Here is a 26,780-nt window from a genome sequence, read left to right as displayed (position 1 = left end):
TATGCAGAAACTGTGTTTTTTTTTTATGATTTTGGAATTAAAGATAGACGGCAAATAAAATAATCGATATATAAACAGAAAATACTAATATACTAATATGATAAGAAAAGTGATATATACAAACCGATCCGATCCAAATCCAAATAATAATAGTGTACGAAAGATACAATCCGAAAACAAAAAAAAAAATAAACCTGACCACTACTGGGTATGCCTAACCCTCTCACCCTAGGCCCTCCTCTGCCGCCTGTATGCCGCTGCACGGCCCGCATCAGTGACGATCATCTCCATCACGGCGACTTCCTCTGGACCACCCTGATAAACTACACCTCGATCCAACGCATCCCGCCCAAGCATCTCTATCCGCTGGCAGATCGGCATGAGATCAATGGCGTGGTCATCCTCGGCCTGCTGGTTCTCCAGGATCTCCTCGCTTGCTGGCCTAGGAGCGCCGGGAGCGCCGGGTGTCAGCAGAGGATGTGACACCCGATAGAACTATGTGACGTACCCCTCCACACTGTGCCAGTCCTGGGTGACCCGCATGTGACGGTACTCCTCCGGTACCACATGATGCTCCCAATCGTCAAACATGGCAGTGAGCTGCACTCTGGTCACTGTGTCGGGAGTAGCCTCAAAGGGTGACCTGGGTATCATCTGCACAAATCCGAACTTCCGCATGCACCGCTCAGGGAGATACCGGACCATGATGGTAGTCCCGCATGCCAACCAACCAGAATATAGAGATATGCCGTCAAAGGGGACAATCTGAGTGTAGTCGCTGAACGGCCTCCAGGTGACGTCGTCGTGCATCGTGCGGTCCAAGTACCCACGGTATGGTCCCACCGCATTGTTCCCCCTCTGGAGAACGTATCTGGCGGCCCTGGTCATGGCGTCAACGTACGCAGGATCGATGTGGAAGCCGTGGATGCGGGAGAAGTAGGAGATGATCTAGCTCTGAAACATAAATAAATACGAAACATAAGTAAATACGAAACATAAATAAATAAGGAACAATTAAAATGAAACATACCGTGAGTAGTGTGCAGGATCCGGTCAACTGCCTCGTCCTCCAGTTGGAGGCCTCATTCAGCTTCTGGTATAGGTATGCCAGAGTAGCTGCCCCCTAGTTCCACTGGTGAACGGTGGACAGGTCCATGAAGTAGCGGAGGTAGGTCACGTCGACGTACCTTGCACTCTTGTCCACAAAGACTGTAGCGCCTACCACATGCATGTACCAGCATTGGAGAGCGCAGCCACGGTGATATTGTGTAAATAGCTCGTCACCCGCCTCCTCGGCATCGGCCGCCGCGTCCAGGTGGTACTCGAAATAGCGGCTCAGTGTGGTGAACCGGATATGAGGATCAGATGTCGTGGCGCACTCAAAGTCAGCAACTTCGGGCTCCATGCCCAAATAGAGCGCCATCCACTCAGTAGCTACGACCTTCTAGATCCGGGAGTGGGTCAACAGTGGCCCCCTGATCGGCAGGTGGGGAAGACACTGCACATCATGCAAGGTGATCGTCATCTCCCCAACCGGCAAGTGGAAAGAAGACGTCTCCTTGTGTCACCGCTCCACAAAAGCCCCCTGCATGTCGTGGCTGATGGTGGTGTACCCCGTCATGCAGAGCCCACTGAGCCCTGAACCTCTCACAGCGTCGTTAAACCACTCGGCAGTCGGTTTAAACAGACTGAAAATCTTTCGGGCATGGTTCACCATTTTCAACGGATCTCTCTCCTGTTACAAAAATCAAATAAAAAAGTATGTTACATAGACCAGTTAAATAGACGGTTAATAAAATATTGAATAAACGTCTAAATTATAAACGGTTAAATAATGTAGTCGGGAAAATTATAAAAAATACCTCTCTCTCCCAGATCCGCCGAGCGACGTGGTCGCGGTAGGATATCAGCACGGAAGTGTCAATGGGCCCTCCCGGGTAGCTGTCCTCCTGCTCATCCTCCTCCCCGGGTGGAGAGTCAACATCCAGTACCCCCTCAGCCTCGTGGTATGGCACTGCCACGTCCTCCTCCTCCTCTCGCTGGCGGGAAGAAGATACCCGAGCCAGCCTACTCCTAGATCCAGATGAGGAGGTACCCTCGCCCATCTCCACGGGAACTCGCACACGTCCTCCCCGGCCCTGCCCCCGTCCCTGTGTCGACGCCAGCTGCGCCGCCGCCCGCTCGCGTCTAGCCGACGCAGTCTGGGTCCTCCTACCCTGTCTGATGCGTGTTGTTTGGTTGCTTGACATGTTCCTGTAAACAGTTGAAATCGATTAATATGCGAGACAACAGAAAAAACTAAAAAAATTGCACTTCTGATACAATTCGGAAGTTCATTTCCGAAATTGGGAATGGAGGTGTTTTCGGAAATGAACTTCCGAAACACCCCTGCGCAGAAGTTCTCTGCAACCTCCAATGGAAGACCCCAAAATCCTAAATCAAACCTATGTCTACACATTCTAAACATCCTAAATATCAGTACAAACCTAACCTAATACATTTTTTGCTATTTGTAAACACCCTAATATAAATTTTAATCATAGATCTTAAAATCAAAATGCTTACCGATTGAATAGATTGGAGGACTTTTGAATGTAGTAGAGCAAGTAGATGGAGCCTTTGATGTAGCTTGGAAGTGGTTTGCAGAAAAATCTCTTTGGGGTTGAGTTTGGAAGAAGATTAGGGTAAATGAATTGGGGGAGGGGGGCTGTTTTGCTTAATCTGCAAAACGCGCAGTATTTCGGAAATGAACTTCCGAAATGCTGTTTTCGGAAATGAACTTCCGAAATAAGACAATTTTTTCAAAAAAAAAAGGCGCTTTCGGAGATGCATCTCCGAAAACACCTTTTTCTTGCATTTCGGAAATGCATTTCCGAAGTCAGGGGTAGTTTGGGTTTTTCACCAGAGGTGGACTAGAAGATTGGGAGGTAGCCAAAGAAATTTTCTAAATTAAAATATATAAATATACATTGTATGGATATGAATATGGGTAAGGGGCGTATCTCTAAAACAAAATCAAAATTTTGTGTTTCTAGTGAATACATAAGTGCATATTCGTATTTTGTCTATGGTGAATACATAAGTGCATCTCTGGATAAATTTATGCCAAAATGAGTGTGCATCCGTTAAGAATGAATGAGGTGCGTATAGGATGAATATGAAAATGCATCTCCGAATTTAATTTAAGTCAAAATGAGTGTCTCAAATTAGGTATGTATGAGATGCATATAGACTGATTCTAAAAGTGCATCTCCAAACTAAACTCTCAGGAAAAAATATGGTGTGACTCATTTAAATTGTGTTTTTTGATGTTTTGATGTAAAAAGGGTGTGTTTTAACACAATTTCAAATTCTTATGAACATTTTTCAATTTTTTTTAAGGTGTTTCTCCACCACTTAGGAGGGGTGAAGCAATTCCCTCCATTAATTTCTTAATTTAATAACCTAATATGAGTATCATTTGATTGCATAACAAATTACAGAACCTAACCTAATATGAGTATCATTTGATTGCATAACAAATTACAGAACCAAAGTAGCAATGTTTGTTGGAATGAAAAGCTAAGTTTTTTAAAACATATCATAAGCATTCTACATCATCATTTTGTTCAATTGAAAAAATATTTCTCAAAACCCATCATTATGCTGCTTTAACCAAAACAATTTCTCAACCCTGAACCCTTCCTTGTGTATATGTCTTTACCTGAAAAAACAAGGTATTTATGTCTGGGAAAACAATTTTTCATCCTTATTAACTTTTTTAGAAAAAATGGTTATTATATACGAGATGTTTGAGAATATGTTTGACTGAAAAGTTTTAGAGAAAAATTTTATAGAATCATATCAATATTTTAGTATACTTTTGAGATTTTAATAAAGTTTATTCAATCAGGTGTAGACTATATACATGTTAGCTATAGATTATTTTTAAAAAAAAATATTATTTTATCTTCATTTTTAAAATATATCCAATAAAAATATTCATTTTAAATATACTTCAATATAATAGTAAATTTTACAAAAACATATCTCATTTTAAGAGCATGAATCCGTAGTATAACATACTTGTAAGGAGCAACGGTTGAAAGTCAAGGCTATTACGGGTTGATCCAACGATCTGGATAGTATTAGCGCAGTAGAAGCAGTTGTGTTGGAGTAGAAATTTGAATATTATCACTACTAAGACAGGTGCAGTAAAGATGCTAGAAAAAACAAAAAAAATTGGTTTTATTAAAGAAAACCAAACTAAAAAACTGCGACATCGACCATAAATCGATAGCACACAATTATGATACTTAACTTCTAGTCTATCAAGGCATTGGTTCAACTTTAATCAATGTTCTTAAGAGACTGCAAATCAAGAGACAATATGAAACAAGACACAAAACACTGCATAGTTCAGTGATGTTGCTTAATTGTCTTCTTTAGGCCTAACTTCTATTCCTTCAAGAAAGAAATTCTCCTTCACCCCATTACCCTTTGTCTCCATAACACTCATCTCGACTTCATCTTCGAGGCTTGAATTGAAGAATTCTCCCATCTTAATCTCCAGCCATCCATCGTTTCTCACACTAGGACGTTGCAATCCTATTATGTTGTGTGGCCTCGGCCTCCTCCCATGATACCACCTATCTATGCGTGGCCCAGGTTCTATGTTTGGATCCAAACAGACTATTTTAGTGTTGCTTTGGCCACCTTTGACGCCAACAGTTAAGTCCACAGTTTCGTTCTCAAATCCATAGGCATCAATCATCTTGAACACAAGATAAGCTGCATATTGAGTATTTGGGGATAAGGCAAGAGTGTTGATTATTCCACGAATTTCAAACCACCACACATGACAAAGATGGGCAATTTCAGGGAACCTGTCCAAAATTTGAGCAAATAGTAAAGATAAGAATACAGCCGAGGAAAAAGTTGAAAGTGAAGCATACCATCACAGTCACAGTTATACAGAGGTGTAGACACACTAACAATGCAGCTTCTTCAATTAAAATTTGGTAGATGTAAACAAAGCATAACTTATGATAGACTTTTGATATCGTTTGTTATCTATAAGAAGAATTATCTAATGGTGGATTGAATGGGTCTAAGAATAAGTATTCATTTGGAAGAAAAAACGAAGAGAAAGTGAAAAAAAGGTGAATATGGAAAACATTTTCATAAAATTGTATATCCTTTGAAATGAAAAAACATTCTTTCAGTTATATCATACAATATGTATCCTTCTCATTTTGAGGGAAGCTATGGATTTTGAAACATTTATCTAATGGCATGGTTTAGAACTAGAGCACCACATTGAGCACCAACTGAACAAACCCTATGCACTATCTATGATTTGGAAGATTCACCAGTTTCAATGATGAGAGAAATATGATCAACCAACAGTAGCTGACCACTTACATTGGACAGTGAATATTTCAAGCTCATAACTTAGGTGACATGCTCAGCTTTATAGAGCAATTAATAATGGCTTGATTCAACCAACAAGGACAAGCACTGTGGAGCTTTTAGTAATTCTATTATTCTAAAATGGCCTCGAGTTTGGTGAAATATTGGCTGCCACAATCATAAACTTGAGAAAAATCCTAAAGATATTGGAAGAATGGTAGAGAAAATAATGGAAGGGGCGGAGTTACGGCATCTTCCATAAGACCATAAACAAATATGAAATATTCAAGGAAATAGAATGAACAATTCTGTAAGAAAGCAGAAAGAACAATGCTAAAACATACAAGGGAGAAGCTGAACAAACCTATAAAAGTGAGAAAAAGAAGCAAAAGAAAATTGGGCAACCGAAGTCTAAAGCTATAAATGCTACGAAGCAGAGTCTGACCCAAACACACCAATTGTTAGTTGGTCCAGTGGTGATTGGCGCTGGACTCGGTAGGGAGAACCACGGTTCGATCCCCACAACTGCGATCGGGAGGGGGAGGGGGATGGAACCACTAGATGCCAGAACTCGCCCTCGAACCGGACTAAACCGGTGGTTTAAAGCCAAAAAAAAAAGAGTCTGACCCAAACATCTAACACGACACAGATACACTGAGACGATGATATCAAAAATATAGAACACTTACAAGTTACAACATTACAAATATATGTGCATCTAATCTGAGTAATTTGTTTCATTACCAAAAAATAAATTATACATAATAATGTAAGAGAAAATTAAGAGCGAACCTGGAATCAGGCATAGCAGTCCAATTCCAATAGCGCTGATCATCACCCCAAACGATAGTGAGAGATCTAGCCGCAAGCATGTAACACTTTTTTCCACTCCTTCTATTCAATTGAAAGCTCTGCATTTCAATGTAATCAATTGCTAATATCAATTTAGTGAATGATGATAAACCCTAGAAATCGAGAAATTGGGAGAAACAATACCTTTCGATCATTGTCGATGATGATAGGGCGATCAGAGAGGGCAAGGTAGAGAGACTTTTTGGTAGGAAGATTGGCGAGTGAAGGAGAGTGAGAGATGATAGAGTCAATGAAATTGGAATCGGAAGGAAGAAAGGCATTCCAGACAGCATCGGAATCAGAGGCAGAACGGAAAGATTTAGAGACGACGGAGAGTTTTCCGGCGTCAACTGGAGTCGTACGAGATATTATGGTGGTGATGCATCCTTCTGGCAAGTCTTCAAACTCTGCCATTCTTTTTTTTCTTTTCTTTTTTTTTTACCTATCAATCAATGATGTGAAAAACTGAAAATAGACGTAACTTTTAAGTAATTTCATTACCGAAATGGAAAGGGAAAGGAAAGCGGGGAAGGAGGAAGAACCGAAGAAGGAAACCCCTTCTACTATTGGAATCATACAATAGAAAATAGCAAGATGAGAGTTTTGGCAAGGTTGCCAAGTGTCATCATTCTATGTACCATGCTATTTTTAAAATTTCTATTTTAAGAAATATTTCTATTTTTTAAAAATTATTTAATATTGGTTTTTATTTATTTTACTTCCACATAATTAGCTGTCATCCCATAAATATTCAATATAAATGTAAATTATGATACATTACCCATTTCCATATTTTCTTTGATTTCAATGCACAATTGAAGGGTCGTTTCAGATTCATTTTCCTTTCCCAAATTTCTCAGTTTTCCCACACAATATTCTTTCAAATTTATTTCTCTTTGCAAATACATCTTTACCAATACGAATTTTCGTTACCGATGCAACTTTTCTTTCCCTTCTTCTCTCTTCCTCTTCACTTCTTCTGTCTTCTGCTTCCTCTCTATTCTTTTTCTTCTTTATTCTTTCTTGCTTTTTTTCAACAAAAATGATACTTTTATCATTCTCTGCTTAGATCTACAAAGTCGATTATGTTGTTGTTGATTTTTTTTTTGTTGTAGATTTCGATAAATTAGATTTCCAACCTACTGCGAGATGCACGGTGGTGGTGGTTGTATTTCTCTCTTCTTTTTTATTTCTACTGATGGTGTTCACTTTGTTTGTGAAGGTTTGAAAGCGGCGCCATGGAAGTTATTTGAATAGGAATTTAACACCGGTTCTGTCGAGATGTTCAAAGCGCCGACATGTCAATACCATCGGTTCTGTTTCAGTGTATCTATTGAAGAAGTTTATAAAGTAAGCTCAATCTTTGAATTTTAGGGTTTGTTACAATTCGCCGACTTTCATCTGGAGAGTTCATATCTAAAAGGGTTACTATTATTTACATTTTATTAATCTCTTTACAGTCAGATTATAATAATTTTTATTTATGCTTTGGTGCTTTCACCTGTTTTCATCTCAAATTGAGAAGGTCATACATGGTGGATATCAAAGGTCATCCCCTGCATTCCCGGTCACGAAGTTGTAGGGTAATAACTAATATTGACATACCTGGATGATTGTTCATAGGATTTAATTAAGTTGAATTGAAGTGAAGTTTTATTTTGTTTTTTATTTATTAGGATTGTTGAAAGTGTTGGAGAATGCATGTAACCATTTTGCCAACATTAATTTTAAACAATGTGAAGGTAATATTTCTCCATATTATAATGTATAACTATTGTAAATCTCTTTTGATCTGATTCAAATATTGATTAGTGTAAGAAAATAAGTGTTTTTCAGGGTGGAGACTGCAGCTGCAATGACACTTGGGGTAGTTACGATTGTATTGGTATGACATTAAATCTTAATTATAACAAAATATTTCACTCCATAGTTTATAGTCCAAAGTTATAATTTTTGTTTTCATATTTGCATAAAGAAATGGATCAAAATTTGGGAAGATATGGTCCAAGGTTATAGTTTTTGTTTAATATGTAACAATTTTTCTTGTGAAACATATACCTAATTTTATAATATGGAAGCAAGTCTTGAAAATATCGTCATTGGTTGCGGAAGATAAAACTTAGAGATTCAACCTTGAATAACGATACATCATTGGGGTACCAGCAGGGACACCATTGTATTTGGTTAATAGAGATGAGAATGAGAAGATTCTTATTGTCATGTTTCACTTGCCAATTTCATCTGGTTATGCACTGGTTTATCCCGAGGTTATAACTTTTAACAAGTTATTAGTAACGATTTCACCTTCTCAGGAATAAGTTATTAATAACGATTTCTGATCCAAACTCTTTGCTAAATTCCTTCCATCCTCATGAGTGTCTTTGTTTTTGTTTACATTATTTTATTGTACTCTTTTCCTTTTAATTACACTGGCTAGGGGATAAATATTTCTTGAGAGGTTCTGAAGGAAATGACATTCACAAGACATATGTTTCCAATTTGAGGATCTCTTTCCGATATGAGGTTGAAAGTTCAACACAAACTTTTTATTTTATTTGTGCTGTTTGGTTTAGTTATTCTTTAATGATTACCATTCTTATGTAATTTTGTGATTAAGATTTATTGGTGCCTATGCAAACATGGAAGGATGAAATGCAATATATTTACTTTGGTCAAGCCACCTTTCTGATGATGTAGATCCATAAAACCAGTTAAATGAAACCCACCATTCATTTTGCGATCTTAAATGATAACATTAGTGCTTTAGTCAGTTATCTTTTGATGAGCAGCAGTTTTTGCAGTGACAATATATTATTCCTTTAAGTTTTGTCATACCTGTGTTTTAACATCATTAGCAAGCCAATGATAATATTGATAAGCATCAGCATTGATGGGTGGTACCTCACTGATGCAGTGAGGGTGAACATGGATATCAATTTTATGTTATTGATGATAGATAGATCTTCAGAGAGAATTATTTCATTCTCTTTTGGAAAATGTTGTCTTAACAAAGGTGTTTCCGGAACTATATACATCCGAAAAGTGGTTTATGGAGAAGACCGGTTGCTCATTGTGCAGTCAGAAAAAATTGATGAGCTTAAAATGTTGCGTTTTAAGCTGACAGTTATGTGTTTGATTGTCAAACTTCAAATTATTTTTTATTTGCAATAGGTCTGTTAAAGGTTTATTTTAATCAAATTATTATATATGATTATTTCTTTGTCAATAGAGGCCAACAATGCATATATATTTTTTACGATTTTGGTTTGTCAATAAAGGCCAACAATGTATATATATTTTTTGCGACTTTGGTTTGTGTTTAGTAATGTCATCCATATATAATTTTTTATGTCAAAGAACTTCATAATTGTAAATGTTATTTTTTATTACAATATATAGATTATATAAAAATTATACAAAAATTATATTTCTTGCAAATTTATAATTAATGTTTATATAGAAAATGAAGAATTATTATATAATTAATAAATATTTTTTAATTATCATATAAAAATTTATATATGCTATAATTTCTAATTAAGAAAAAGAATATATTTTAAATGGTAATTAAGTTATATTCGTGAGAAAATTGAAAAAATTTAATTATTTTAAATGCATATTTATGACAGAATGGTATTTTAGGCATCAATGATATTTAAAAGAATAGTGAAAGATTTTCAAAAAATTAATTATTGTGTTATATTCATTCTTATTTTTTGGCATAATGTATTATATCAATTATAAAATAATTGAATTATTTGTAAAAGAAAATTAAATAAAAAATTAGTGAAACATTTAAAATTTTGAATTTGAAATGTCATTTACATAATTTTGAATTCAATACATTTTATTATGTATGAAAGATGAATAAATACGAGCTTGAAAAAAGGTTAGTATTATTTTGCATCGTTTGTAAAATTTTAAACTTATGGTATAATGTTAATATTTTGCATTGTTTTGTAGTATATGATCATTATTACAATAATTATTATATTTTTTGCAAATATTATTTTTATCGATCCAAATATTTTTTTTATAAATAATATCGATCCAAATATTTTTTTTATAAATAATATCAAAACAAAAAAATAATCTATTTTTATTATTAAAAAAAGTGAAATAAAAATGATATTTGTATACGAGAAAAATATATCATTAGATTATGTTTGGTTCATATATATATTGGTGATTATGTTTTTATTTTTTATTAGATAACCTAATGATTAGGGATCAATATTGTTTGTGTAATACTAATTAATTTTGTATAAATAAATATTTGTTATTTATTACATTTAAATTATAAAAATTTGTTTTATTGTAAATTAAATATTTGTTAAATCTTAAATAGGTATTTATATTAAATTAAATAATATTTATAGTGTAATTAATATGTATAATTATATAATATGATTAGTACTAAAATATCATTATGATATAAATACATTTAACACTGACTTTTTTATATTTAAAAACAACTTCAATATATTACTAAGAAATGTATTTCAGAGAATGATAGTAAATACATTTTAAAATTTATGATTTTATATTTTACCATACATAAAATATTAAATGTTAGCAGTTTTGAAATTATTCTTACAAATATCAACTCAAAAGAATTTAAATGGTACACTTAAAAAAAACTTTGTCAATCATTTAGTTTAATGCATTTTAATAGAGAATGATCAAATTTAAATGCTTTCCAAATATAAAAAGAACCAATTGAGACCATATTTAATAAAAAAAAGAGCCAAATATAAATTACAATTGCAGTAAAGACTTTACTTTTATTGATATAAAAACTAATATTTAAATCATTGTGAATTTAATTTTAAAAAAACATTTTTAAAGACGAAACAAATAAACTAAACCACTCGCTGAATTAAAACCTAAACATGTAGGATATCTAAGAAAATTGTGTATTTGATTTTAATTTTGAATAAATTCAAAATTTTCACACATCATTTTTATTTAAAATTTATTTTTGAATGAATATTAGTTAATATTTTTCACTTTATAACATGTTAAATACAATACATTAACAAATTAAATACCATTATTTAGATGAAGTCCTCTACTTTATGGACATTGTTTAGAAAAATCATATTTTCTTTTGTTAAAATAATCGAACTTTACTTTTAATTAAAATAAGGCTAAAAGATTTGTTGTAATATTAAAACACAGTTTATTTTTATAATTTGCAAATGAATATAAATTTCGGCAGTTTCTATTCTTTTATGGTAACTAATTATTTTTATATTTATTCTAATTTTGTATTTATATACATAAATTATAGTTATCATTGATATATACAAATTAAGAAATAATTCCAAATTATAGTTATCATGGATAAATAAGAAACTCCTATAAATATATTTTGAATAATTGTATTTTATAACTTATTTCATCTTTTATTTGAAAAAACTAAACATGAAAAAATATATTTCCACAAATTAATTAATTAAATGATAGTTTTTCACATCCTAATAAATTATAAAAATAATACGTGTTATTGGTCAAAAACACGGGAAAACATTTAGTTATTGAAACATAAAATTATGAATTCAAATGTTTATCATATATTTATGCTCTAAATATAAATAAATAATATGTTTTTCTTTTAAAATGATAAATTTTTTTGGTTAAATAATTTTGTGTTTATTTTTTTTTCATTCTTATTATGTTTTAGAAACAAATTCATTTTTTTAATGAATAATACATTTAAATTATAAGTATTTTTTAAATATTATAAAATAGTTAACCCGTGCCTCGCACGGGTCTAAGTACTAGTTTAAAAAATAGAAACAAATGGTAATGGAGAGCTTTTGTCGTAATATTAATTTTTTATCTTTTTCTTTTAAATTATTAATTTGTATTAGTCAGAGACCTGGGCGAGCTCAGATGTATTATTTATGGTGTAGTATTTTTTGAACGATATAGAAAATGTGAAGTAAAAAAGTTTGACCAAATTGCATATATAAAATGGAAATTAACCATTTAACAAAAAAAATTGACTAATAAGATATTAGTAGTATGAAAATTAGGTTCTAAGTTAAAATAATGATCCAAAAAAAAGATTAAGATAGGTCAAGAACACAATTGTAAAATAGAGCAAGTATTGAGAACGGGTAAACCTCAGCAAATTTACCAACTATTTCGTAGTCAATTTCACCATGTTTTACAATTTCAAAAGCGTGAATTTTGAGGACAGGTAATTTAATTATGATATTGTGTAAATAACTAAAAAATATGTAGTAATTTAGAATCTTCAAATAATAATCATGAAATAAAAAAAATTGCAATAAAATATTTGTTAATGTGATAACACATGAATGAGTCTTAATGTCATAACACTTAGACAATATCAAATACAAATGTAAAATTTTAGATATAACTGTTAAAATTTGAAATGATTTACTCTTTTTAAAAATGATCAGTAATCATATAGATTTAATTATATTACATAATCATAGACAAAGAAGAAAAATATAATTATGAGATGGAGAAAAAAATTAATATTTAAAAATAAAGATTTTGTAGGACTTGAACTCAATAAAAATTAATATTAGACGTCAGCTTCCGTTAGAGCAAATAGACGGCATGGACAAAACTTGGGGACGGAAACTTTAGAATGACCATTGTTTGAAGGAAAATCTTAGAGGGACTAAAAGCAAAACTTAAGATATTTATAGGGACCACAAACATATTTAACCCAAAATTATATTGTCTTATATTTTGTTATTAAATTCAAAATAAATGATAAATTTTGCTAGATAAAATTAAAACGATATCTAATAAAAAAAACTTCATAAAATAAAAATAAATTAAATTTTAATTTTTCTAAAATATATATTATCATTATTATTTCATTATTAATTTAAAATTACAAAAAAAAAGATAAATTTCTCTACATAAAAATATTGACAATATTTCTTATTTTATTCTTGAAATTCAAAATAAAAGAAATGTAGTAAAAATTTCTTAAAATCAATTTAATTGACAAAGACAAATAATACTATTTAAGATAATATCTTTCTTTATGATAGCTCTCTGCCAAGAGTTTTCACAATTTCCATAAATACTACCAAGGTCGAAATTAATTACAATTCATGATAATGTATTCGAATACAGTTTTTGCAGTCACATATTTTTGACATCTCTCTTCCATCCTCTCACAAATTCCTAAAATATTCAAATCAAAATAAAAACTTACCATAAGTATATATGCTTTCAATAGAATAAATAAGTATATGGAAAAATGTTCAAAAAATAGATGAATTACATTGACAGTGTTTACCGTGGTAAATAAGCGTTACTTCTTTATTTATTTATCTGTAACAAGTTTAATTCATTATATATATATATATATATATATATATATATATATATATATATATATATATATATATATATATATATATATATATATATATATATATATATATATATATATATATATATATATATATATATATATATATATATATATATATATATATATATGAGGAGGGTTATATTCACTCCAAGAGTAAGTTATTAACACTTACTCCACATCTTAACCATTAATTTTTTTCAATCTAATGGTTAAAATTAATGAGTAATTAAATATGGAGAGAGAAAATCAATACTCATGAATTTTAACCATTAGATTGAGAAGAATTAATGGTCAAGGTGAGAAGTAAGTGTTGATAACTTACTCTTGGAGTAAATATAACCCTCTTATATATATATATATATATATATATATATATATATATATATATATATATATATATATATATATATATATATATATATATATATATATATGTTCTCCGCTATATGCTTCTTTGTCTCTTTTTGTTAGAACGCCCAAAATAAGGGACTGAAGATAATTGAATGAGTACGTCTTCGATACAGACTTAACACATTTATGCAATTCTGATAGGGATTAAGTGTACTCTGAGTCTATTGTATACCCGATATATACTTAATGCATTTATTTGATTCTAAGGCCTATTAAACACACTTCTATGTAACTGGAGCACCCCCTCGAACCTAGCCAATTCAAGGACGTAGGTGATAGAGCCTAGAGACATCCACCTCGATCTGAACCAAGACTCGACAGAAGGGATGGAGATCCCACCCCAGGGAACGATCCTCTGTGATACGGAACATAGTACAAAAAATGACCACATGATGTCGACCCTACTAATCCCAAGAATCGCCCTAGAAAGGAAAACAAATTGCCAAATGTGATATATGAATTAATACACTACTACAACAAACGCTAAAAATAATAAGAAAAGGCAGTAACCAAAAATGGTAGCTAACGTCATCCAACGCATCGATTTGGAAAAGCAAGAAAATTTCATAGGAACTTTTGCCATCTCGTTACAGTCAAATGCGTTGTTTCTTTCATAAAGTACGTCAATAAAGGCTCTCACTCCCGAAACATATATCACGCTAATGTCGTTGAACGTCGGAGGTCCGACCCTAACTCTAAAGTGAATAAAGACTTCACAGGATAAAAGAGAAAACTTCAAAGTTACAACAATTCATAAACAACTCGCTCACGGACTCCAATCAAATTCCTTATAGTTAGCTGAAGAGAATTATGAAGCGCCTGTTGCAGATCGGCCACCTCGTCCTGGAGAGTTCTCAAGGCCTCGTCATGGGCCTCGGGCGCCTGATGAGGGGCTTTCTAATGCTTCTCCATCTGACGGGTCTTCTCCTAAATAGAGATTAGAAGCAAGCGTATACCATTTTTCTGCCTCTTTAAGGGCATCCTTCAACTTGCTCCCACGAGTTTCCAGAGCGGAAGGGGAACCATGTAACTTCACCGCCTCTTGCAAAGAATTTTTGGTCTTAACTTCCTCCTATTGAGTAAGAAGCTCCTTCTAGAGGTAGGTGCACCTCAACTCCATAGCTTCAACCCTTCATTTCCAGGTATCCCTTTCCTTGAAAGGATCCCATCAAGCAAAGAAAAGGATAAAGATAGTACCAACTTTGAACATGTTGTGAGCAAACTCGAAAGCAAGTTCCATCTTATCCTCTTTGTCGTATCCTAATTTTGCCCAAGAATAAAAACTTTCTTTAAATATTTGTTTTATTTTTTATATCGCACTTTCTATAAAATATCAAAATAAAAATGATTAAGTTAGGAGTTAAAGCATAAAATAATATTTTTTTTGTTTAGATTTAATTTAGATTTTTGTTTATTTTTAATATTACAAATTAACAAAAATATATCACAAAATATATCTACACATTACTAAGGGCACAATAGGAATTTTCTATCAAATAAAACTCCAGAATTTTGGTATTTAAGACAAGTTGAGGAAAGAGATGATAAGCGGACCTATAGATTTGAGAGGGTGGAGCGGATGCACCACTCATCTCTCACATTTCAGAAAAATAAAAATAAAAGAAAACGAAAAAAGCTGAGGGACTATCTTTTTCTTCCTCATGGAGACTCTCTCTCTCTCTCTCTCTCTCTCTCTCTCTCTCTCTCTCTCTCTCTCTCTCTCTCGTACTACTCCCTCCATCGGCAGCCATTAGCACCATATCTCTCTTCCTTCGTTCAACCACTTACACCTTTAAACTCTTCAGTTCACCTCCACTGTGTGCATCATCACCATCAGTCACCCTTAACAATTACGACCACCCTCTTGAAACTCCTTCCATCACATCCCATCGCCGTTTATCTTCTTCATTTATCCTCACCGCGCCTCAACAGCAGCACCGCTCCTGATCCATTATCTCCTTTTCCCCATGTCAACCATCTATCTCTTCTGATCAGTAATCTCCAAACCACCAACCAAAACTCCTTGCCCATTCATTTTATTTCAACTCCATCACAGGAAAACACTTCCTCACTCACAGTCAACAACCGGCATTCTTAACCACCCTCCTTGCTTCACCTTCACCGACGAACCACCCATCATAATGTTGAGATATTATTGGGATTAGATTTGATTTGATATTATATTAATAATATAAACCCCAATACTATCTCAACAAATCCCAATAATATCTCAACATACCCCTTATAATCCAAGTCGTCGAACAACTCTAAAAATAGTCAATCTGAATTATTCCTAATATCTTTCTCAAATTTAGGAATCTGTCGATCTTCAATCATTTGGTGAAAATGTCGGCCAACTGTGCTTCACTCGAGCAATGCCTAACTTCAAGTTCACCTCGATTTACCTTTTCCCTCAGGAAGTGAAATCTAGCTTCGATATGTTTACTCCTACTTCCATGCAAAATTGGATTCTTCGCCAGATTTATGGATGAATTGTTGTCGATTTGTACCACAAGAGGTTTCTTTACTTTGACCTCCATTTCTTCAAGTACCAATCTGATCCAAATTGCTTGACATGTAGCATAGTATTCTGCTATATATTCAGCTTCACACAATGAGAATGCCACCACAGGTTGTTTCTTCGAACACCATGAAATTGGAGCACCAATTATTTGAAAGAAATTTCCAGTTGTGCTTCTTCGATCTTCCTTATCTCCACATCAATCAACATCTGAAAAACAAGTGACTGTTACTTCTTTGTCTTTAGAATTTTGTTGAAATAGAATTCCATACTCGATCGATCCTTTTAAGTATCGTAGAATTCTTCTTGCAGCCTTCATGTGTGACACTCTTGGTTCACTCATGTATCTGCTCACTAATCCGACAGCAAAACCTATATCAGGTCGTCTGTTGCACACATATCTCAGAGACTTTGTCTTCCTCTCCATGCTTCTCCAACTTCAAGTTTGTTTCGACAGGTGAGGATGCAGGATTTGAATCATCCATTCTGAATCTCTTGAGTATCTCTTTGACATACTTCCTTTGATGTAGCACCATACCTTGCTTCGATATTTGAAATTCCATGCCTAGGAAATGAGATAATTGCCCCATATCCGACATTTCAAATTCCTTCATCATCAGCTCTTTGAACTTCGACAAGTTCTCCAAGCTATTTCCAGTTACCAGCAAGTCATCGACATATAAGCAGATGATTGTTATATTTTGTGCCACAACCTGAACATAGACACCATACTCATATTTGCATTTGATAAATCCTAATTCGACTAAGTATGAGTCGATCTTCTTGTTCCATGCCCTAGGTGCCTGCTTGAGACCATAGAGTGCTTTGTGGAACTTATATACTTTACTCGCTTCCTTCTGAATCAAAAACCTTGGAGGTTGTGTGACATAGACCTCTTCGTCTAAAGGACCATTCAAAAATGTTAATTTCACATCTAAAAGAAATATCGACCAGCCTCAACTGCATGCCAATGCTACCACTAGTCGAACAGTCTCCGATCTTGCTACTGGAGCAAATACTCCAGAGTAGTCGAGCCCTGCTCTTTGAAGAAATCCTCGAGCTACTAAATTTTCATTATGTCTTGCTATCGACCCATCAACATTGTGTTTCATTTTAAACACCCACTTTACGTCGATAGCTTTTTTATGTGCTGGTAATTCAACTAACTCCCATGTGTTGTTTCTTTTGATTTGTTGTAACTCTTCAACCATAGATAACTTTCAGTGTTGAATCTTTAAAGTTTCGCTATAGTTGATTGGTTCAGCCCCTGCAAGTAAAGAAAAATGACCTAATTCTCCATCTGGCGTGACTTCATCATCACCAGCTACTTCATAGTCTTGAAGTCTTGCTGGAAGAATTCGATGTCTTTGAGGTCTTTGGCTTGCAGCAGCCACACCCTATTCGACTTCAACTGTGTCAGGAATGTTGGCAACTTCTTCGACTTTGACTGGAGTTTCGACAATTGTATTAACTTCAACCTCAGCAGTTTCTTAATCGAAGTCAGAGCTCATTAATGGCTTATTGATTGAATTACTCGAATTCCAATCCCAGGCAGAATTTTCATCAACCACAATATCTCGACTCAACATAATCTTCGCATTAAGTGGATTGAAAAACCTCCATCTCTATCTCACGAACTCCCAATCCGTTGTTATCCTCCATTTTCTCCTTAACTCCAACGCACCATCACCACTTACAACTAATGAACCACACCCTCATTCTTCTTCAAACCACGTATGAATCCTTCAACAACATTGAACCGAGCTCATCACCCTCAGGCAACCTCTCCTCTCTTCATGCAACCTCATAAACCCGTCAAACACCACCGAACCCTTAATCATTTAGTAGCGTATGATACACGAGGCACTCGAGCTCCTAGCGACTAGAGTGCTGCATAAGGTTACATTCAGTATTATTTTAGGGTGTCACATCCTTATATGAAACCAGATGCTTCAAGAGACCCGATCCACCTAAGCCAGCTCATCAGGAGTTACTAGACGAGGAGCAGGTTGGGGCAAATCATCTTGTTGACATGTTTCCTAGATGTCGACATATCATAGATATTGCGCATGTGGGTATAGATAAATGATTCTTTCTGCAAGACGCTCTGACGAGGAGCATTGTAGATGTCATTTTTACTGAGGCATGGTCGATGCTATAGTATAAGAGGTGCGTAGGAACATGGGGTCCGGCATACGCAATAATATATAGTATTTATGTTAGGAGTACTATTATCGTTTGTAATTTATTTTGACTATATTATGGATTCCAAATTTATTCATTTATAAATGGGATTTTCATCTTAATTGATAAGTGTATCTATGGTTTAATTTATATATAATTCATTATGATAGAATGACTATCATACATGGTCAATTGCATCGGTGTATCTCTAAAACAAAGTCAAAATTTATTGTATGTGGTGAATTCATAAGTGCGTCTTCGTATTTGTCTATGGTGAATACGGAGATGCATCTCTAGATAAATTCATGTTAAAATGAGTGTGCCTCCATTATGAATGTATGAAGTGCGCATAGGGTGAATCCGAAAATACATCTCCGAATTTAAGTTAAGTCAAAATAAGTGTCTCTGTTAGGTATATATTGGATGCATATAGGCTAACTCCGAAATTTCATCTCCAGACTAAATTGTGATAAAAAATGTGATGAGGCTCATTTAATCTGTGTTTTGATGTGAAAAAGGTGTGTAGTTTCAAATTCTCAGTAACATTTTCGAATTTTTTTTAAAGTGTTTCTCCACTTAAGATGGGAGGAGCAATTCCCTCCATTAATTTTCTAATTTAATAACCTAATATGAGTATCATTTGATTGCATCACAAATTACATAACCAAAATAGCAATGTTTGTTGGAATGAAAAGCTAAATTTTTAAAAATATATCATAAGCACTATCATCAACATTGTCTTCTTTGTCCGATTGAAAATATTTCTCAAAACACATCATTATGCTTCTTTAACCAAAACCATTTCTCAATCCTTGTGTATATGTCTTTTCTTGAAAAACAAGGTATTTTTGTCTAGGAAAACAATTTTTCATCCTTATTAATTTTTTTTAGAAAAAATGGTTATTATATACGAGATATTTGAGAGTATGTTTGACTGAAAAGTTTAGAGGAGTAAAATTTTAAAGAATCATATCAATATTTTAGTATACTTTTGAGATTTTAATAAAGTTTATTCAATCAAGTGTAGACAATATATATGTTAGTTATAGATTATTCTATAAAAAATAATTACTTTATCTTCATTTTTTAAATATATCCAATAAAAATGTTCATTTTAAATATACTTTAATATAATAGAAAAATTTGCAAAAACATATCTCATTTTAGGAACATGAATCCGTAGTATAACATACTTATAAAGAGCAACCGTTGTTAACACTTTTAAATCAAATCTTGAAAGTTAAGGCTATTACAGGTTGATCCAACGATCTGGATAGTATCAGCGCAGTAGAAGCAGTTGTCTTGGAGTAGAAATTTGAATATTATCAACATTAAGACAGGTGCTGTAAAGATGCTAGAAAAAAAAAAAACTGGATTTATTAAAGAAAATCAAACTAAAAAACTGCGACATCGACCATAAATCGATAGCACACAATTATGATGACTTAAATTCTAGTCTATCAAGGCATTGGTTCAACTTTAATCAATGTTCTTAAGAGACTGCAAATCAAGAGACAATATGGAAACAACACACAAAACACTGCATAGTTCAGTGATGTTGCTTAATTGTCTTCTTTAGGCCTAACTTCTATTCCTTCGAGAAAGAAATTCTCCTTCACCTCATTACCCTTAATCTCCATAACACTCATCTCGACTTCTTCTTCGAGGTTTGAATTGAAGAATTCTCCCATCTTAATCTCCGGCCATCCATCGCTTCTCACACTAGGACGTTGCAATCCTACTATATCGTGTGGCGTCGGCCTCCTCCCATGATACCACCTACCTACTATGGGTGGCCTAGGTTCTATATTTGGATCCAAACAGACTATTTTAGTTTTGCTATGGCCACCTTTGACGCCAACGGTTAAGTCCACAGTTTCGTTCTCAAATCCATAGTCATCAATCATCTTGAACACAAGATAAGCTGCATACTGAGTATTTGGGGACAAGGCAAGAGTGTTGATTGTTCCACGAATTTCAAACCACCAGACATGACAAAGCTTAGCAATTTCAGGGAACCTATCCAAAATTTGAGCAGATAGAGAAGATAAGAATACAGCCGAGGAAAAAGTTGAAAGTGATGCATACCATCACAGTCACAGTTATACAGATGTAGAAACACTAACAATGCAGATTCGTCAATTAAAATTTGGTAGCTGTAAACAAAGCGTAACTGACTATGACAGAATTTTGATATCGTTTGTTATCTATAAAGAGAATTATCTAATGGTGGATCAGCATAATATTGAGGTTCGGATTCAGGTGTATAGTTAACTTTGAGATTGAATAGGTCTAAGAATAAGTATTCATTTGGAAGAAAAAAAGAAGAGAAAGTGAGAAAAGCTGAACATGGAAAATATTTTCATACAACTCTATATCCTTTGAAATGAAAAAGATTCTTTCAGTTATATCATACAATATGCAGCCTCCTCATTTTGAGAGAAGCTATGGATTTTGAAACATTTATCTAATGGCATGGTCTAGAAGTAGAACACCATATTGAGCACCGACTGTTCAAACCCTATGCCCTAACTATGAGTTGGAAGTTTCACCGACAAATGTGGAAAATATGGCAGCAAAGCCGGTTAATTTTCGGTACAAGAGGTAAGAGCAGATTCAACCTCTCATTGTTTTTCATCAGTTTCAATGATGAGAGAAATAGGATGAATCAACAGTAGCTGACCACTTACATAGGAAAGAGAATCGTTCAAGCTCATAACTTAATGCTCAGCTTTATAGAGCAATCAGTAATAGCTTGATTCAACCAACAAGAACAAGCACTGTGGAGGTTAATTATTGATAACAGTAAGAATTAACACAGTTAAATTAAAGATCAAACCTGGAATCAGGCGTAGAAATCCAATTCCAGTAGCGCTGATCATCGCCCCAAACAATTGTGAGAGATCTAGCTGCAAGCATGTAACACTTTTTTCCACTCTTTCTATTCAATTGAAAGCTCTGCATTCAACAAGTATTCAATTGCTATTATCAATTTAGTGAATGATGATAAACCCTAGAAATCGAGAAATTGGGAGAAACAATAACTTTCGAGCATTGTCGATAGGGCGATCGGAGAGGGCAAGATAGAGAGACTTTTTGGTAGGAAGATTGGCGAGTGAAGGAGAGTGTGAGATGATAGAGTCGATGAAATTGGAATCGGAAGGAAGAAAGGCATTCCAGACAGCATCGGAATAAGAGGCAGAACGAAATGATTTAGAGACAACGGAGAGTTTGCCGGCGTCAACTGGAGTCGTACGAGATATTATGGTGGTGATGCATCCTTCTGGCAAGTCTTCAAACTCTGCCATTCTTTTTCTCATTTTTTTTACCTACCAATAATGTGAAAAACTGAAAATAGACTAACTATGAAGTAATTTCTAGGGCTGGACATAAAAGTGAAACCGACCCAAACCGTCCAACCCATTAGGCCCGCGTGATTTCGGTTCGGTTGGGCTGGTTTAGCAGTTTATCGGGTCAATGATATTTGGTTTTGGGACTCTCTTAACACAATTGGTAAAAAAATATCTGAAAGTCTCATGATACAAAAGCATATCCGAAGTAACTTTTTTACATTTTCGAGATGTTTTGAATATGTACATTCAAAATAATTTTTTTCCAATATTTTATTATTAGGTTATTAGCATTTTACCTCTTTGTCATATAGATCATTTCTAGTTTATCCTTGTAAAAAATTATTTTTGAAAACAACCTTATCATTTTAAAATACTAATAATTTAGCCCATAAAATCATAGTATTTTAAGATGACAAAATTGTTTTTTAAAAAAAAAAATTTACATGGATAAATAAGAAATGACTTATATGGCAAACAAGTAAAATAGTAATAACCCTTTATTATTTAAAGGATGAAAATAAAATATAAGAGGTCATTTCGCATATGCAAATCTGAAACCACCTAAAACAAATATTTCAGATATACACCTGCGAATTTTTCTCTGTATCTATTATTTTTGTAAAAAACTTCGTCGTTATATTGATTAAAGCAGTGAAACGGAATAACTAAACTTGATGTGGTTTATCCGATTGTTTTGAAAGTGCGAATGTCCAAATATTACAACACGAAATATAAAACATAAAACATAGATTACTGCTACTGAGTATGCCTAATCCTAATAGGAGGTAGAGGAGGGGTCAGGGGTGAGGATTAGACATACACAGGCTATGCTGTTTTTTCATTCCATTCGCATTTTTATTATCCGTATCAAAACTTAAATTTGATAATTTTCTTTTAAAAAAATTACCGTCAGTGGTTATTTCGAAATCGCATAAATGATGATTTCGGAGATACATCTCCGAAAATACCTCTTTTGTGATCCAAAAAATATTTTTGGATTTTCAGAGTCCTAAAATTGAGGAATGAGAAATCCCTTTAAAATTGAGTCCTTTTAGTATTTTGGTCATAGATTATATTATAATTCATACCGTTAAAACACCAATCCTTATTACCTTCTTCAAGAGATTTAAATTCTAATTAAATCATTATTTCTATCACATATTTAAACTCTAATTAAAACAGATTTAAATTCTAATTAAATCATTATTTCTATCACATATTTAAACTCTAATTAAAACAGATTTAAATTCTAATTAAATCATTATTTCTATCACATATTTAAACTCTAATTAAAACATTAGTTCTATCGCAGACAAATGACCGAATGAGTGTGAGAAGGAGAGTTGTTCTTTTCCTTCTTTTTCATTTTATGTTCTCACCCACTTTGGTGTATGAGTAACAAAATGAATTCAAAATTTAAAATATACCTAATTCCTTAATTATACAATAATTTAAATAACTGGAATAGAAATAATTCAGTTACTGACGTTCATGGGTTCATAATCAATAAATACCAAATTCATATGGCATCACAATATCACATAATCACAATATATATATAATATAGTTGGAACAATCAACACACCAGGAAGGAAGCTGATATACACAGATATCCCGAATTACTCTACCACGACAACCAATATAACTTGTGTAGATACTTTACTGTACTTCAAATCTTCAAACACTGTTCTGCCACCCAAATGCAAAATACCTTGCATTGCTTAATTGTGTTACTTAGGCCTAACTTCTATTCCTTCAACAAAGAGACCTCTCTTCCAATTACCACCTGTCTCCAAAACCTTCATATGGACTTCTTCATTCTCTATGCCTGAATTGAAGAACTCCCCCATCTCAATCTCCAACCATCCATCACTTCTCACATTAGGACATTGCAATCCTACTACTCTGTTGTGATACCTACCTTCCACATCAGGATCCAAACAGACATTTTTAGTACTACTATGTCCACCTTCCACAAAAACTGATAACTCTACAGGACGGTTCTGAAATCCATGGGCATCAACCATCTTGAACACAAGATAAGCTGCATACTCGGTATTTGGGGACAATGCAATGGTGTTAATCGTACCATGAATATCAAACCAACATACATCAAGAAGCTCAGCTACTTCAGGGAACCTGTTCAAAAGTAGTACAAAGTTGCAATGGTTAAAATATGTAACTGAGAAAAGTCAAAAGTGACATGTTTGTTAACTAAAACTTGGAGGTTGTTACCAAGCTGAAACTCATAATGATAACTAAGTTATATACACACTGTTATAGGAAATCTCACATTCATGTTCTCCCTTCTATAAAGGACATCCACTTTTCAACCTGCCTCACTTTCTTATGATAAATGTGGAATGTGGATATATGCAATATAGACAAACAACTGTGTCTGTGATGTTAATCCCAGATAGTGTCGCATAGACCCTCTAAAATGTTTTAGTAGTACAGCAGATAGCGGGATACACGCTATTGCAAAGACAAATCAGTGTGCAAGGTAAATTCAAAAATGGAGAAGCAAGCATGAAAGATCTTGGTGCTTGAATTCACAAATTTAGGATGAAAGTATTAGACTATTAGCACAGCAAAAAACAAACAGAAAAGTTAAGTGGTAGTTAACCTGGAATCAGGCAACTCAATCCAGTCCCAGTATTGTTCATGATCACTCCAAATAATAGTGAGAGATCTAGCAGCAAGCATGTAACGAAAACTTTCCAGTTTTTCTATCCAATTGAACGCTCTGCATTTCAACGTACCCAATTGCTATTAGCATTATCTTCTGGACTAAACATTTTACAGAATAATACCTAAGCCCTTAAATGTTAACGAGAATAATACCTTTTGACCATCATCGATGATGATAGGGTGATCGGAGAGAGCGAGATAGAGAGCCTTCTTGGTAGGAGCGTTGGCAAGTGATGGAGACTGTGAAACAACAGAGGCTGTGAAATTGGGATCGGAAGGGAGGAATTGACTCCAGACCGCATCGGAATCGGCCGCAGAACGGAAAGTCTTGGAAATGAGGGAGAATCTGCCGGCGTCAACGGGAGTAGTACGAGACAGTATGGCGGCGATGCATCCTTCCGGCAACTCCTGAATTTCAGTCATTTTTTCTTTTCCTATTTGTTTTTTTTTTATGTTAAGCAAAAGAGTGACGATTGATACGGAGCACTAAATCTAAACGCGTTTTAAAGTCTGAAAGGGAAGAGACACGTCTATCTCTCTCCTAGACGGAAATGAAGGTCCAATTTAATTATTTGGAGGGTCATGCTAAACGAGTGTTCCAGGGAGCACTGGTTATGAATTCCAAATAAAAAAAGTATTCTATAAATAAATAAAATATTTTAGTTTACAATGCATTGAATACAAGTAGTTTTAAGAAAACATACATTTTATTTCTTAGAAAAGTCAATTATTTCCATTTTCATTACATTGAATACAAGTCTTTAATAAACTAAACATACTTTTTTAAATCCTTAATCAGTTATTTAAAATATTTCTTATTCCATTTTCTAAATTTTATACTATTTTTATTTTATTTATATTTAAAAAAAAAAGTCAAATGAATACATAATACATCTTACCATACACAAGAATAAAAAAAAAAGTTTATCAATGAAGATAAATGAGAAAAGATATAATAAAATAGAGATTAGTCGTACATGCTAGACTAAATAATTAAATGATTGATTCCATGAGCCCCTAATGCTTTAGGAGTTAGGACCGTAAGAGAGAAAAATGTGACATCTCCATCCAAAACCTAAAGGTCTTAGATAAATGAGTTTTTTCTTATAAATTCAACATTTACTCATTCATATGAGATGTGAGACCTAACCACTCACACTTATACTTAACAATCTCTTTCATAAGCGTGAGTCCCCCACATCCTATAAAACAATTTAATACTTAGTCTAGCTCCAACAGACACCCAATGCTCCCAGATCACAAGAGAGGAAGACGCTGCATCTCTATCCAAAAACTTAAGGCTTTGGATGTAGATGTGACGTCTCCCTCTCTTGTGGTCCTAAAATCGTAAAGTGTTTTAAATTTTTCTTGAACACCTTGCAATCGATTTCTTTCATCTTCTATCTCATTCTTTTTTCATTGTTACAAGGATCTGAATCTTATCTTTATAGATTCGTGATTGATTGAGGAGACTCGTTTTGGATTTAATGTTTCTTTGAAGGTTTTTTAAAGATTTCAGAGGCTTGCAAGAGTGTGTGGTGTTGTGATTGATTGTGACAATTCTACTGGAAAAAAAAGAAGGTTATCCTCTCTAGGTTGACCATGGTAGCACTGTGTCAAAGTCTAGAGACAAGTTAGGAGTTCTTTTGATCTTCGGACAGACCAACGCTCAAGATACCTATGGAATTGTGTGAAAATTGTCGTAGACAGAGACTTAGGAGCAGGTTATTAGGGATGGAATATTCAAGAAGCGATCTCAAGTAAATATTTTGCATAAAGTTTTATTGTTGGAGCTATGTACAAGTCGAGATTCAGAATATGAGAAATTTTATTTTCAACATTTATTTGTGGACTAGTGATTGTAAGAACTTTTGTAATATTGTTACAAATCATAGTGGAAAACCAAAAAAAATCAATGGGCAACCATTGGATAGTGGATTAAGCACAAAGCGAAGACGAACGTGCCAAACCACTATAAATCCTTGTGTACCATCTGTTATCTCTC

The 26,780-nt window shown here is 33.7% G+C and overlaps 2 protein-coding genes, 1 long non-coding RNA gene and 1 pseudogene across 4 annotated transcripts; 1 reads left to right on the top strand and 3 right to left on the bottom strand.

Moving 5' to 3' along the window:
- Window positions 1–4,206: 4,206 nt before the first annotated feature.
- Window positions 4,207–6,844, bottom strand: LOC131617040 (putative F-box protein PP2-B12). The gene is made up of 3 exons (XM_058888431.1): window positions 6,388–6,844; window positions 6,184–6,302; window positions 4,207–4,865 (listed from the first exon to the last, which is right to left on the bottom strand). The coding sequence occupies exons 1-3, from the start codon at window positions 6,655–6,657 to the stop codon at window positions 4,412–4,414; spliced, it is 843 nt and encodes a 280-aa protein (XP_058744414.1). The 5' UTR covers window positions 6,658–6,844; the 3' UTR covers window positions 4,207–4,411.
- Window positions 6,845–7,041: 197 nt separating this feature from the next.
- On the top strand, window positions 7,042–9,549 carry LOC131644223 (uncharacterized). Of its 2 annotated transcripts, XR_009296384.1 has the most exons (4): window positions 7,042–7,826; window positions 7,920–7,985; window positions 8,080–8,766; window positions 8,861–9,549. It is a non-coding gene; the product is annotated as an uncharacterized LOC131644223 (long non-coding RNA). The 2 variants fall into 2 exon arrangements; XR_009296383.1 differs by having other exon boundaries at window positions 8,080–9,549.
- A 10,537-nt stretch (window positions 9,550–20,086) lies between these two features.
- On the bottom strand, window positions 20,087–22,181 carry LOC131617031 (F-box protein PP2-B10-like). Its single transcript, XM_058888423.1, has 4 exons — window positions 21,777–22,181; window position 21,744; window positions 21,571–21,689; window positions 20,087–20,750 (listed from the first exon to the last, which is right to left on the bottom strand). The coding sequence occupies exons 1-4, from the start codon at window positions 22,049–22,051 to the stop codon at window positions 20,294–20,296; spliced, it is 852 nt and encodes a 283-aa protein (XP_058744406.1). The 5' UTR covers window positions 22,052–22,181; the 3' UTR covers window positions 20,087–20,293.
- Window positions 22,182–23,534: 1,353 nt separating this feature from the next.
- On the bottom strand, window positions 23,535–25,299 carry LOC131617020 (F-box protein PP2-B10-like; annotated as a pseudogene).
- Window positions 25,300–26,780: the final 1,481 nt, after the last annotated feature.

The sequence above is a fragment of the Vicia villosa genome, linkage group LG1 (assembly GCF_029867415.1).
Source record: "Vicia villosa cultivar HV-30 ecotype Madison, WI linkage group LG1, Vvil1.0, whole genome shotgun sequence".
Lineage (NCBI taxonomy): Eukaryota > Viridiplantae > Streptophyta > Magnoliopsida > Fabales > Fabaceae > Vicia > Vicia villosa.
This window is presented reverse-complemented; position numbering and strand designations above follow the sequence as displayed.